A 15,503-nucleotide genomic window follows, 5' to 3' on the forward strand; every position below is an offset into this window, starting at 1 on the left:
AGCTCACTGTCAGGCGTTAATGTAAAACGCTTCCAGCTCTAAAGAGGGATCTGGAGCGTGGACCCTGGTGTCGGACTACAGGAGGTAACAGGTCAGAAGTTCAATGGTGTATTTATCCGCGTGGAGTTCAAGTCCCCCCCTACAACCTCAATCCAAACAAAAATGCTCTGTAATGAACACCCCCGCAAGAATGTAGTTACCTCTCAGTAATTCAGCTAATTTACTTATAATCCTTTCTGGTATGCTTATGCTCTTTAACTCTAGTCCAGATCTGGACCAGCAGAGCTACGAGGCTTGAAAAGGTTGAGTTTTAATGCTCCACTTGTAACCATGTCAGAATATTATTTTTCCTGTATTGGTGCCAAGTCTGTCATGAGCAAACAAGTGGTTTTCTTCAACAATTATTTTAGATTGGTACAACTAGGTTTATTTTAAGACAGTTTGACCTGTTTTAGGCTGAAACAACAAACAGAAACATCCAAGGAAATTATTCTGAGCAGCATGCGAAGTTGAAACTGCATTACTTTGTGGAGCTTTCAGCCAGCGCAGACCTGCAGCAGCTGCTTGGGAAAAGTGGTGCTGAAGGTTTTTGTGCCGCCTTTTCATCATTGGGCTTGATGAGAACTGAGTTAATTTGATTGTGAGTCAGGAGTACAAAAATACAGTGCAGAACACGTGGTAAATTTTTTCTGAAATGGAAAAAAGCCTCCATGATGCTTTTTAAAACCAAGGCTTTTAAATAGCGGCCGTGCTAACCCATTGAGTGTCAGCTCACATTGCTCAGTGCAGAGTGCTCCTGTGAGGCAATTTGGGGTAAAATGGCGTTTTTATTTTAATGTGACTTACAACTAACTGACAGGAGCAAGGAAGCTCCAGGTATCAGACCATGTGTTTTCATTGACCTCTTGTATGTGTGCAGACCGCTGGGCAGCATGTGGTCTTCTGCTTGTTTGACTTTTATCTAGGGATTTTAAGAAGTAACTTTTATAAAGGTCTCTTGCTATTAGGTGAGCCACGTGTCTTACTTTCTGCTGGGTCTTTGTGCTCATCCCAACTCTGAAGGTGCATGCCAGAATTTTCTTTTTCTGCCCTTGCTGCTGAAGGCTTCGCAGGTTAAATCACACCCTTGTGGGTGAATTGGTGAGCTCTCCTCATCTCCATGGCTTTTGATGCCATTGTAGCTTGAGTTTGGAAGGTGGTTGCCCTGGTACACAACCTGGATGATTTAGCAGTTGACTATTTAGGACGAATTTAATCAGAAACTTCGTTTTGCTTGTGCACTAGAACCATCTTACTTGGAAAAACTGCACCGTGATGCCCAAGTGGCCTCCTTGTGTGTATTGATTTAGTTTCATTTGAATTTCTTGCTGCTTCTGTTTAGCTTACTTTAGAAACCAGCCTGTCATGTTGCCTGGTGGTGATTCCTGGTAGGTTTTTTGTTTGTAGAGTTGAGCTCTTAAAATCCTGCGTGACCTCTTGGGAGCTCCTGTTGTAGTGGTGTGTGGGTGGGCGCAGCGCCATCAGGCAGGAGCTACTCAGTGGGGTTTTCTCGAGCAGCCAGGTGCAACGTCTGTTTTCTACCCGGTTGGTTTCACAGGGACAGTTTGCTGAATTAAAGCTTGTAATTAGAGTATTCTTTCCAAATGGAGTGTTTGAAGCCACCTGTATCTTTGCTAAAGCTATGAAGACATCAAGTCTTACTGCCAGCAAAGCTTCCCTTCAGGTCATGTGCTTTTGCTTCGTATTCCCAACTCTGACCCTTCGGAAAATGATAATAGCTGAGTAGTTCTTGAAGATTTCCTCTGTGGTACCCTCCTCTGGAGTGAGGTGTGTGGATTTAGGAACTTTTAGGAGTTGCACAGTAACAGTTGGATCATTTTAATTGCCCTTGATTGTCTCTCTTGGGGTTTTTTTTGACAGAGTTTTCTGGCTGACTTGGAAATCTACAGTGCAGAGGTGATGCCTGTGTTGGAAGGTGGTTTAAGCATGGCACAACTAGCCTACTTGACTTGATAATGATCAAAACTCTTCTAAACTGCTCTGGCAGGCTGCCACTTATAGATTTGTCATTATCTATAATTAGCATGTCTGTACAGGAGAATCTAATCACCTTGAACAGATAAGTGTTTTCAAGGAGATTAGAGAGGATCTTTAGGTAAGTATTAATTCATCAAAGATTGGTGTTAGCTCCTGATTGATGCTCCAGATGAGTGTTGTCTTCTCCAAGCAGCTTTCTCCTATTTCGAAGAGCTCACAAGTTTTGTGTTGTCTCCTCTGTGGGTTTGGTTCATAGCCTGTTATTTGTGGATTAGGTGTCTGCAGAGCCTTCAGCAAGTACTTTCTGTGGTCACAGTTTGTACCAGTTAAAGCAAGGCCAAAAGGAGAAGGTAAAAACATTTCATGCTGTGTGTGATTTGATCATTGTAAAGTTGAAAGGCTTCTCACCAGAAAGCAACCTCAGCTCCTTTTGCTGGGTCTGCTCTTAAGAGGAATGATGGGTGCCTGGGGCAGTTAAGCTGCCTCTTCTGCATTATCCTGCTAAGGTGGAGGACATGGGAAGCTCAGTTCTTTGGAAAAACTGTGTTTCCCAGAGCAGCATTCTTCACTAGCTTTGTTTATCCAGCAGTTAACTCTTGATTAGCTTTGTAAGGCCTTGAGTACAACCCAGAGGGTTTTTTTCTCTGCTTCATTCATGTGCTGACACTGCAGCTGAAAGCTGAGGCGGTGAGTTCAGGAAGGAGCTTGAAAACCACTGCTGATAATAGAGACATGGAGGAATTGAGGACTTTCAGAAGAGACTGAGAGCCTCTGATCCAGTGCCCACTCAATACGGGGCCACCCAGTGAGGTTGCTCAGGACCTTGAGCTGCTGAAGTTTGAAAGTTTGAATGTCTCTGAGGCCTCTCTGGCCCCCTCTTCCAGTGTTGGACCACCTTTAGGGTGTGTGTGTGTGGGGAGGGGAATGTTTCCTTATATTTAGCTTATACATACTTTTGTAGAATGACTTTTATAACACCTTGTCAGACTTCACAGACATAGGAGTAGCTGAATGTCTCTGACTGTCATCCTGAGGGTGCTGGAGCACGCAGGTTTCAAGGACAGCCCTTTAGCTGTGGGGTGAATTTGAGCTACTTGTTTTTGAGCAGCTTTTAAATAAATTGTGTGCCCAGTCGTCTTGTTTTCACATGATGCTCGCTTTATCCGTATGGCACTTTGCTGTTGATCATTGTTCATCATTTGCCCGTTTTTGAGGAAGCTCTACTTCTGTGCTTTGTAGCTGGGGTCACGGTGCTTGCACAGCTCCATCAAGGCACAGCACACCAGAGCAACACTGAAGTGCTGCCATGGTGTGATATGAGCGATGCTCTTTGCTGTGCTGCTTGTTGCAGGCTTGATTGCTCCGGTTCTGGTTTAGTGCTGTGGTGGGGGAGCTGGGCTTACTTGGCTCCAAACAGTAACTGCTGCTGACACTGCAGGAGAGCGTGAGACACAGATCTTAGTCCTTAAGGGTGTCTTGATCATGGCTGGATTTATTAGCAGTGTATGAGGAGTCTTATATTTGTTCCTTCAGTTGTAGTATTCTGCCGGGTTCTCTTTGCTGGTTGCAAACTGCCAATGAGAGTTACGAACTATTGATGCTTTATTTCTGCTCATATAATCTTAAATGGAGTATGCTGACCCAAATGCTTCATTTGATGAAATTGTAGCTGAAGTAACTGGTTTCTCTTGTGCAGAACTAAAATTTTGAGAGGGGGAGTGCATTCTGGTTTTGTGTGGAACAACTGCAGCCTATATTTCTGTCTCAAGGTCGATGTATGGTGAACTTTCAGGTAGCGTTGCTCTCACTGCATTTTTAGCTCCTGGAGCTGTTTGCAGGTATGAAGCATGTTTATGGGCTCAGTGGCTTGGATACTTAGGGGAGCCCTTCACCCATTTCTGGTCTCAATTGTTCCAACTTTCATGGCTGGAGAACACGTAGGTGTAGTTACGCCTTTGCTGTAGCCTTCCTCCGTTGTCCTCTGCAAAGGCAGGGGAGGGCATTGCTACAGTCCTGCATTTCTCCCTACATTGCTGGTAGCTGCTGCTCAGCTCTGCCTTTTGCAGCTTAAGGCTTGTGTGGGCAGGCTGCTGCTTCATGACAACAGTGGCTTTGCTCACCTCTCAGAAATTGTCAGCCTTTGGGTTGGTCTTCTGTTGGTGTGTGCTGCTGGGCACACTTGGGGAGCGATATGGCTGGTCTCTTCTGGTCCAGGTGCACAGAGATGATGGGCATCACCTGCCTTTTGACTGTAGCTCCCATGCCTGCCTTTTTCCAGAGTGATACATATTCAGCTCTAACTTGGCTTGCTCTAATTACAGGTTTAAATTTGCTTGCATGGTCTGTCATCCTCTGTACCCACAGTGAGTCACTGGTGAAGGAGCTGATCTTTCTTGTTAGAAGTAATGTGAGAAACCTGCTGTGTTTTTCCTTACAGTATCCCTTTTAACTTACCTGATTTCCTCCCAAAGAGTTTTCAATCAGTGCAGTGTGCAGTGTTTAGAGCTTCTGAATGACTTGGACACTCATTATCTGTAGGTTGATTTTTACGTTGCAGCAAGTCAGACTATTGAGCTTATTTTCTGTATTGTTTTGTGCTTATATATAGATTGCATTGCAGCTAGGTAACTTGAGGAATTTTAGGTAACTTAAGCGTGCAGTGCTATCAGAGCCGTTTGCTTCTTGTAGGTCTCTTCAGATCTAGTGCTGATGGCCAACAACTGGGGACGTCACCCTGAAATGTGAGCTGCGCCAGCCGGCTGTTTGGGTGGCGGGCAGCTCGCCATGCTGTAACATCCTGGAGATTTGTCCCCTAAATAGGGTAGTGCTTCAAAACCTGGGCTAACTAGAGGTGTTAAACTTTCCCCATTATACTATTCAATTACTTTAATTGTTCCTATGGTACCTTGGCAGAGACCTTTCTACATGTTATGTCAGCCTTTGTTTGGTTTTGATCAAAAAGCTTCTTTAATAGTTAATTACTGACTATTCCTGTGTCTGATGGCTGCAGGCTGGGCAGAGTTAAAGCTGGAGGACAGCAAAGCTGTATGTGCTTGTTGCAGTTGGGTCAGCAATTGCTGACTCACACAGGCATGTGTTCCAGGACCAGTGCTGAGCTGTCAGCCTTCAGGCTATGTACGAATCTACTTCAGAATTAAAAATGCAAATTGAAAGCATGGTACTATAGGCCAGTGCCATGATTTGATTGTTAGTGGCAGCACGGGGATAAAAGCAGAACAAATTTCTTCCTTGATCCCATTCCAGGCACTTCTTTCACCTTTGCAAGCACAGGCTTCTGGGCGTAATGTTTTGAAATGTGGCTTGTTGCTCTCTGTCATCCCCACCTCCTGCTGTCACCAGGTGATGTTGCTCATAACTGTATGGCGTTGCTGCACTGTTGGGTTTGTTGCTGCTTGCAAGTCATGTCGTGCAGTTCACAGTGCTTATATGGGCAGCGATGAAATTTTTGCAGTGTAAGCCATACTGATGGGCTTGCATGCCTGTCTTAGGAACAAGTTGTTGTGTGTGTTTGCCCTGTGTCCAGCAGTCCTTTCTTTTACTCTAATTTGGGCCAAACTGTATTTTTATCAACTTTGCTGTTTTTTAAAAAATCTCTTATCCAACTCTTCAAGGATATTTCTGCTTTGAAATCACGACCAGATACATGTATGTCCCTACAGTGTCTCAGAAGGAGGTCCTTCATTCCCTAAAAATAGTCTTAATTCTCCAAATCTTTCTAGATGAAGAGCACTGTATAGGCACGCGTAGCAGTTTAAAGCAGCTTCTGCAGTGCATGTGAAGATAAATATGGTGAAGTGGGAGTCTGTGCTTTTCTCTTTTCCTTCTTTAACACAAAGCAGTCATTCTTAATCTGTTATTAATAGCTAGAGCAGGTTTTTGCTAAGGCCTTTGTAAGAAACAGAGCAGGAAAATGTTGTCCTTCTCACCCACTGCTTTTATGGTACTGCTGTATGTGTAAGTTCATCTTATTTCAGGCTTGTTGATTGATACGGATACCTAAACACTGCAGCTGTGTAGGTTTTTAAAGAACAGCGAACTGCTTCCCATGGCACAGCCGTCAGATGTGATAACAGGGCCTTGCAGTAGTAACCTTGGATGGGCAGCAAAGCTCCTTTCGGAAGACACTTGACCTCCTGTTGCCAGGGCATACGTTCGGATTACTTGCTTAGTTTCTTTAGGGATGCTCCCTGCGGCGTTCTGTGAAGTTGGGCTGTAAGTGCAGCCACGTTCTCAGAAGTCTGTTCTCAGAAGTGTGGTGCTGGGCACTTCCCAGCTGACTTGGTGCTTTGTGCCTGTCGCTCATCCGAACAGAGAATTATTTATCACAGCAGAAAATATCCATGGCAACTAATTCGCCAGTTCTGTGAATCTTCATGATTTTTGAAGTTTCTCTTTCTTTGTGAAATGCACAGGGGTGGTTCCACAAACTTTTTTTTTCAGGTCTTCTACAACTGTAAGGAGTGATGGCTCTTCTTGGAAACGTATGAAAGATACACCGGTCCCAGTTCGGAAGATGGGGTGAGTTTGGGTGATTTGGCTGCAGAATGGGCATGGGTGACTGAGATGTGCTTATGCCAGTAGGATGGAGACATGCCCCTTTATCCCCAGATGGATTGTGCATGAGTGGAGATTATGTGATTAAATAAGCACCTTTTTGTCTTAAAAATGTGGAGATGATATGCAGCAGGTGGAGGTGTCACCTGTGCCTGCAGCTTGTTAAGAGTTGATGAAGTTAAGTTCTAGCCTTTGGTTTGAAGTCTGTTTTGGAGGCATGTGGATGTGAGCTGGGGTGGTGCTGCCTGGCTAGGTGTCAGGGCTGTGTACTTCAGAAGCCCTGTTCTTTTATTTTTAAAAGTCTGAGACCTTCCAGCTTTGCTGTTTCCAAGTGTGTGCATTACTGATGTTGGATGCTGTTTACATACCGTTTATTATTCCCAAGTTACCACTGAGATGTTGCCCAGTAGAGCTTGTGGAGCAAAAAGCACTACAGGTTTATAGTGTGCGGTCAGGTGAAAATGACATATGACTTAATTATATCCAAACAGTTTTTTCCTTTCCTTGTCAGTTGGGTCTCTTGTGGCGTGTGTTGGTGAGAGACTGCTGCAGGCTCTCCATCTTTAAATCTCTCTTGGGATGTAATTTTTATAAGCAGGAGGGAAGAGAATACTCAAACCCAAAGTTGTTTTGCGATGGTACAGAAGGTGATAATCCTCTTAATACTGTGTAATTTGTATTGGGCGTGCAAGGTGCGCTATCAGCGCACATTGCTGATACATACAACTTCCATTGTCTTGAGAAAACCTGTAGGATCCCGTTTTGAAGCTGGTGTGGTGTTGATGTTCACAGTAGCCATATCCTGCCAAGGACTGATTAGGAGTACTATGTGGCTTGGTACTAGCGTATAGTGTTTGAACAATGTAATTTGATTATTTTTTCTGTAGATGTTATAAGATTACATCACATTAGTCCTAGTATTTGCTTTGTAATGTCTTTATTAATGGCTGAATGCACTCACAGCCAGTCTGTGGATGATACTAAATGGAGCAGAGAGGTTGCTACCTCAGAAGGCAGGTCTGGATCCTTCTGCATTTCTTCTGAAATCCATGATTTCGTGGCAGACTGGAGGAACAGGATGATGGGAACCTCATGATGTTCAGCAAAGGTGAACAAGATGACTAGGAGTCATCAGAGGTCAGCTGTCTCTTTGGCTGCGCTAGCAGGATGCACCCAGAATGTCGAGGGAAGGGATCATGCCCTCTGCTCAGCACTGGGGAGACCCATCTCGGCTGTGGGTCCAGTTTGGGGGTCACCAGCACAAGGCTGCAGTGGTGAAGGGATGTGGGTGTGCTCAGCCTGGAGCGGAGGAGGAAAAGGGGAGATCTTATAGCTGCTCACAGCTACGTGATGGGAGCTGCAGGGAGGACAGAGCCTGGCTCTGCTCGTGACAGAATGAGGCAATGGGCTGGTACCAGAGGATGGGAAATCCTACGTGGTCACAAGGAAACAAGTTTTAATGGGGAGTGAGGGCTGAATACTGGGATAGGTGTTTGAAGAGGTGGAGTAGGCTCTTGACTATATTCAAGCTGTGGCTAGACAAAGTCCCGAGCAACCTGATCTGGTTGCTTCTGCTCACAGCAGAAGATTGGACCTGAGGCCTCCTGAGTTGCCTGCCAAACTCAGTTAATGTACTATTCTTCATTATTTGGTTTCTGATGCTTAAAACTTGGTAAGTTTGCCTTCAGCTCTCCAGATACTTGAAGGAGGATGAAGAAAAGCCATGTCATATCTGCGGCTTGCCCATTGTGCCGGAGGAGCACCTGTGCCTGGATGCTTTAGGCTGTTTCACAGAATTTCCCACTTCCATGGCACCCTTCACTTACTCTCTTTTTTTTTTTTTTTTTTTTTTCTCTCGCTGATTCATGTTCCGCTGCCAGTATCAGGGACAGATAGCTGTAGCTGGGTGCTGGCTTTTGGGAGGGCAAGAGAGCTGCGTCAGCAAAGTGCCTGATGGCAAGAGCTGTGTGGGGAGGTCTGTAAACATGAAGTGAGGAGATCTGATCAGGGCTTACAGAGCATTGGGTGTGTACTGATAACCAGTGGTTTACTGCATCCTTCTGGTCCTTGTGTTGTACCTGCTCTGCTCGTTTCACAGGTGAGAGTCATGTCACAGCTGGGGGAGTGGGAAGGGAGGAGCTGCAGGTATGTCCCCTGTGGTCTGGAGCTCTGCTATGCCTTGCATTTGGAAGTGAGCAGGATGCACTTAGAAAACTGAAAAGCCGCTTTGTTCAAGAATCGGGACACTGGTGCTTTCAGTATAGCTTGAACAATGCAATCTCACCATGCACTCTGTGCTGTTCTAAAGTTGATTTTTTAATAGTACTGAGAGTTCGGCTTTGTAAAAGCTAGCATTACTCATCCAGCCCTTCCAGCTCTCCATTCCTGCACTGCTTGTGGTTGTAGTACTTCTTTTAAAAAATCGGTACAATTTTATTCTCTAAAGTTATTAAGTTGGCCCCTCAGTTGAGGGAAGGGCTGCTGCCTGACACTGGGACAGCCTGAGGATTGGCAAACTAATATAAATGCATGTCTGAGATTTATGATGTGATTAGACTGTGTTTTACTGGTATATCATGGTTTTATTAGTTAAAGCTTATAAATACAGTGTTTTGCTGGCTTGCTTAGGTAGGTAAAGACCTGGTTGGGTTTCTGATCCCTTTAGGAGTAGGATTTGCTTAGAAGCTGAAACAGAAATGTGTTTTCTTACCTGTTCACTTTTGCTTGTGTAGTCTCTGGAAGTCGTAGCTGTGGTGCTGCCCTTGAACTGTTTTCCAACGAGCCGCATTTTTATGTAGGTGAACTTTGAGTATGCACTGGGTGAGGCATATCTACCTCTTCCTCTCTGTCCCTTTCTTTTACACCACAAGAAAAGCAGTAAAGACTTCTGCTTTGAAATGGAAAACCTGTGAATGCAAACTCCTTGGAAGTTTAGTTTTAAATTTGGAAGTTGACTTGCAGAGGTCTAGCAAGTTGTCTTTTGTTGCCCTGTAGTAAGCCAGTTTTTTTCCTCCTTAGAGCCTGTAGGCATCAAGCCCTGAATTGTCACTTCTGAGTACCTTTAGATGATGCAGCACTGTGTCTCAGCACAGATAAGGTCTGTAATTACTGGATTGGATTGAATTCTACTTCACATCTGCAGCCCTAAGCTGCCTTTACAGTACAGTAATGAAATATCTCTCTGGCTGCCCATATCCAATATTCTCTGTTTTGGGGACATTACAGGTTAATGTATTGCCTGTCATCCCCTGCTTTAGAGACAGCATAAAGCATGTGCCACGGGAAAAAGACTGATTTAATCATAATTTTTACATTTGATTTCCAAATGTGCAATACCTGTAACAAGCTCAGTGATTGTGAGAGTCAGGTTCTGCCGTTAGTGTAGATGGGGCACTGAGAGCTTTAGGGGAACATCCCTATGGATGCTGCAGGGAAGCAGTGACATTTGTTTAGTGAAGCACTGCGAGCTTGCCAGTGGAGATTTCCTCTGTAAGGTGACTGCTGTGCTATGCTCTGGGTTTCACAGGGTAAGGCTGGATTGTTGTAATGGGAGTGTAGGAGCTCTGTAGTCTTTGACACAGTGTGGTTTTAATATTGTTGTGAACTTGGTCCGAGGGATCTGTAGTTCTAGGAAGGAAGAATTTGTGAAGTAATTAGCTTCAATGTCAGTAGTAAGCTTGCTTCTAATCATAGCAGGCATTGCCCTGAAGCAGGGCGTCATCACAGCTATGGAGGGGAATTACATTTTTGTGTCACGTTCAATACACCATTCTTTAGATATTTTTGCTGTTTTTCATTTGCCTTGTAAAGGAAATAAGTTAAATCTAGCAAGCTTTTTGTCCCATGTGTCATGTAAGTAAACTCTGCTGTTAGCATTAAGTGTATTTTAAATTGTGGTTTATTTATGGTACTGCTGGTTTACCTGTGCTGTTGATTTTTCATACAACTAACCAAGTGTTAATAACCCATGGCAGGTATATGTTACGGTAAACCCACATACTGCCAGCAGGAATCATAGAATCATATGATGGTTTGGGTTGGAAGGGACCTTAAAGACCATCTAGTTCCACCCCCCTGCCCTGGGCAGGGACATCTTCCACCAGACCAGGTTGCTCCAAGCCCCGTCCAGCCCGGCCTTGAGCACCTCCAAGGATGAGGCACCCACAGCTGCTCTGGGCAACCTGTGCCAGGGCCTCACCACTCTCACAGTAAATACCTTTAAAAGTATTCCCTGCCCATACAAGACTATGGGATAAGGTTTTGTTGATCAGACTTTTGTGTTGCCCAAACCTGGGATCAATACCTTGCATTGTGGTTGGCAGCAGGGTGTACGTGGCTGCTGGTCCCATATCGTCTTGCTGGGGTTGGAGCCTAAGATGTGCAGAAGACTTGATGGAGAGTGTGGTGTAGGTGAGCTTGGGCCTCCCCCCTGCTGCCACATCGATAGAGGTTCCCTGGTAGGAATTGCTTTAAGAAAAGCCACAGTGCATCAGATCTTGCATCAAAAAAAAAAAATTTGGCTTTTCAAGGAGCATTTAGAGGACATGCAAGAGTTGCATGTAAATTGTTGTTACTTAGCTTGTAGCATGTGTCTGGGACCACTGCTTCCCCCCCCCCCCCCCCATACTGAGTATATCTTCGTCAGATGGGAGGAGAACAAATACAAAATGCAAGACCCGAACTTGTTGTTGTGGACCTGCCAGTTGAGGTGTGATGGGCTTTGGGGTGATGAGGTTTGCCTGGAGTTGGAAAGCTGTCTTTCACCCTAAATGTTTTTACTGTACTTGATAATGGGAGAAAATATGGGGAGTTTTGTTGGCTTTGTACAGGACTAAACCAAAGACAACAGTGGTAATGTATGGTATGTTGAGGGTGGATTTATAGCCTGAGGGGTGTAAAGCTAGCAGAAATGCTTAAAATCACTGTATGGTTTCAGTGTGCTCTTGTGATTGAAATTAGTGAAGGCACATTAGAGTACGTGGTGTGAAGTGCGCCTTTTATCTCTTTAATAGAACCTCGAGAGTAACGTTTCTGCTGCAGCAGATCTCTATAAAGAGAATCTGCTCTCATGTGCAAGTACTGTAGTCTGAGCAGATTAGTTTAGTTTTAAGCAAGCATGAATATGATGTGATCTAGCTCGTTTACTTGGGAAAAAGAGCATTTTACTACTTTTTCACTGGTGTGTAGTTCTTAAGATGTTGATACAATTCAAGGTTTAAACCTGCTTTTTTTCCCTGCATCTCCTTACAAGACTGAAGAAATAAAAATGGGGAAAGAAGATTAAAAAGTGAATTTTCATGCATAAAAGTACTTTGGTGTATCCTGGGAGGAGGATGAACACAGCTTTTTTTCACCTGTATGAAGTTATGCTCTGAATACTAGCTAAGCAGTAGGCTGCTTTCTTCTGCAGCTCAGCTGGGGTCTTTCTCCTCCCCTGAGGACACTTGCCATGTCCTCCCTGCAGTACTTTGGGCTCCTTTGGTGGTAAAGTTCCAGCAGCTGAACCTGCTAGGGTGAGATCCCTGGGGCTCATTGTCCTTCCTGGTGGCTGCTAGAAAGACATGGGACCTTCTTAGATGTGCTTAAATGGAGGAGCACGTGTATGCAGAGGGTGGCTTTTAGACCAATTTTGGCCATTCTTATGTGTGACCTGCCATAATGCTTTCATATAGAAGTTCATTCTTCGATATACTACAAAGCTATGCAACAGAATTCATCTCTCTTCTGTTGGCTGGATAAGATGTAAAGCTGTGTAAAAGATTCAGAGAACTGGTTTCCTTCTGGTGCTGAGCTGTCCTTGTCAATGTTTGTTTTCAGAGGTGTATCTATATCTCATACCATATTGGGGTACTGTGTATCAATACACTGATAGCTGGTTAAGGCATGTGGCAAATACCTTTCTGCTTTTCCGGTTATCACTTCTGTTTTTTTCTGCGCTGGCAAAGTAACCAGCTGTTGCCCCTGTGTATGTTAGCTCTTTGCTTGCTTCATCCTGTTGAAATTGTTCTCATTAGCAAAGAGAAATCTCTATTCTGTCTCAAGCAGTATAATTTTGAAATTGTTGGGGAGGCAGAGGAGGCAGGCATTTAAAGAAGGTAAGCGTTTCATGCGTCTCCTATGGAAATGAAAGTTGCTGAGGCTGAAGTCTAAAAATAAACTGTTCCCAGCCCTGTCCTTTTGATGGGAACTGCTGGGCACAAGCTCTCGGGCACTCAGCAAGACAGGTTGTTAATGCCCCTTTATGAAGCATCAGGGCCTGGACCTGCAGTGGGGCTTTGGGACCTGCTGGCAAAATCCTTCTGCTTCCCAAGAGCCTGAGCAGCTGGGTGGGCTGGGTCGGGTCGCCTGGCTGAGCAGAGCGCCTGTCATTGTTCGCTTTTGTAATACATGTAAGGTGGGATTCTTTGGAAGTCCCTTGGCTTCTGAAAGTGGCTTCTGAAATGAAATACAGTGACTTTGAATAAAGTGCTGATGCTGCTTTTGTGGATGTGAACCTTGACTTTGTGGAGGAGACAGGTGGGATGGCAGCTGATTCTTCTTGAGAAGGTGTGAAAATGTCCTGTGAAGTGCTGCTTAGGAGACTAGCACCTAGACTTGACTGTAACCAGAGGAGCATGAAGCTGGTGAGAACAGAGGGCAGGTCTCTGTCTGTGCCAAAGCAGCTCCAGTATTTCTGCCTTAAAAAACCCCAAGCATCTTATTGCACCACTGAAGTTTCCTTGCAACACAGTATACTAAAATAACACTGAAAGTCTGGTTTGAGCAGTTGGGAAATTTGCTTAAAGCTGTAATTCATTCTTGCCTATGCATGAGAGCAGTCCCTTGTGAAGGTCACTGACTTTGCCTTCCCTCTTCGCTGTACGTTTAACTCTTCTGTTCCTGGTAATCCGCAGACAATATCCATAGGATTTTTCAGGAAGACACTGATCCCAATGTAGAGCGTTGGCATGACTTGAATCCCCAAGATAAATTTCTGAAAATACCTGTACATACGTTATACAGCTGTGTATTCCTGCATGCGTTCTCCTGGAGGGAACGTGGTGTCCCTAGCACTGGAGCAGACCAACTGTCTTCCTGGCATTTACTTGGTCAAGGTAGATACACCAACACAGTGTCGCCCGGTGCTTGCTTGTCATTTTGGAGTTTTGGCCAGTTTATATGATACAGTATAATCTTTATATAATAATACAATATATTACTGAAAATACACAATATATGGCACAATACTATATATATGATACAGTATGAATTAATTATATCACACACACATATATATAAATTGTATATGTACATAAATCCTAAATTTAATACCTGGCCCTAACTGTTGTAACTTTTTTCCATTCTTCATCCTTGGTTGGCTTGATTGACCCTGCTGAGCAGTGTTCATCTAAGGAGGCTGATGCTAATGAAAATGTGACTGTTCAGGAGGAGGTCTTGAGGCGCTAACACTGAAATACCTGTTTTGGGCATTCAGTCTTGCAGGTGAAGCAGTCGAGATGTCAGGTCTGTCCAGAAGTGGTTGGACAAGGTCACTTAGGCATCTGCAGGGTTTGATCGAAGATATCTGCCAATCTGAATCGTGGGCCAGTAAGCAGTTAACTCAGTTTCTATCTTAATAAAAGCTCTTGGCATCTCTAGTGACTGAAAAGCCAGCTGCCAAAATTTCTTTATTTTTTGGGTAGTGTCATAAGGAATGGGAAAGGTCTTATGTTGTGTCACACTGTCCCATGCACTCACATTGCAGACATGTTTTAATATCCTGCTTGCGTTTTCCCCTCTCTGTTTCATCAGTTCTTATGGAGAAAAAAATGCTGTTCATTGGATTGCTACCTCCTGTGCTCCTCAGGAGTGTGTCCCCAAAGGATAATCTTATTTCATAGGTAATGGAGATTGTGGAGGTACCTTAAATACCCAAGTGTCTCATTCAGTTTTCATGTTCCCTTCTTCTGCTGAGACTTGAGTAGCAATGTTATGCCCGCTACACAGCAACTTGAAGTGGTTCTGAAAGACAGGTAGCTGTGTCTGATATCTCTGCAAAGAAGAGGTAATTGCTACCAAAAGTAGGTTAAGCTGATTGTAGAGCTGAACACTTTTTTTGGTCGTGGAATAAAATTTCTGGGTTGCAGGAGGCCTCAGAAACTGCTGTTGTCCACTGATGTAGAGTTTTTGCCTTGAGCGGAAGCATCTGTTTGTTGTGTTTGGTGAGAAAAAGCAATTGAATGAACAGCTTTCCAAATCTGTGCTGGCACACACCTAGAAACCAGCCTTTATGCTGTACAGTAGATAAACCTGTAGCAAGGCAGTTGCTGAACTTGTTCACAGTCAAGGGCTGAGAGGCAACAGTTAGGTGAGGTGTTAAATGTGAGATTTTAGCTTTGTCTTCTTGTGCCAAGGCCTTAAAACAGAGGAAGAAGTATGTCTGTGCAACCATGTGGGCTTTGCATCTAGATATCTAGCTGTAAGAAATATTTCACACAGAAAGAAATTCTGTGCTGTAATTTTAGCGTTGTTTGAAAGTAGTCACAAGTGCGATGACTTCAAAAGTGATGTTCAAGGTCAGAGGCAGTGTCTCTGAAGAAAATTTGTTTGGTACTGAAAACATTAACGTTGATGGTAACTAGCATGAAGAGAGCTGCTTGCAGCTATGGAAAAATTCTTGAAAGCAAGCTCTTCAACCCACACTTGGTCTCAGAAAGACTAGGTAAGTCTTGTGCTCAGAGCAGATAAACCCCTAAACTCTATAGTCTGGAAAACCAGGATATTTTTACCATTCTGAATACTGTAAGTATGAAGACACATCAGCAGGATAGGAATAAAAGTCTGATCTTAATATTGACTGTGCTGTGCCTTCTGTGCTCTACGCTCTTGGACGTGGTGGAGGGTGTCCCTGC

General features: G+C 44.2%; 1 protein-coding gene across 2 annotated transcripts in view; it reads left to right on the forward strand.

Annotated features, from left to right (window-relative positions):
• OSBP2 (oxysterol binding protein 2) overlaps nt 1–15,503 on the forward strand; it is a 119,767-nt gene that overhangs the window by 4,505 nt on the left and 99,759 nt on the right. The window contains exon 2 of one of the 2 annotated variants that reach the window (XM_080401737.1): nt 6,499–6,576. The exons of the other annotated variant lie outside the window; for it this stretch is intronic. Within the exon in view, the coding sequence (XP_080257863.1) occupies nt 6,499–6,576 (78 nt within the window). The remainder of the gene's footprint in view (nt 1–6,498; nt 6,577–15,503) is intronic. 2 annotated transcript variants of the gene reach the window in all.

Source organism: Falco punctatus (genome assembly GCF_963210335.1).
Source record: "Falco punctatus genome assembly, chromosome: 1".
NCBI lineage: Eukaryota > Metazoa > Chordata > Aves > Falconiformes > Falconidae > Falco > Falco punctatus.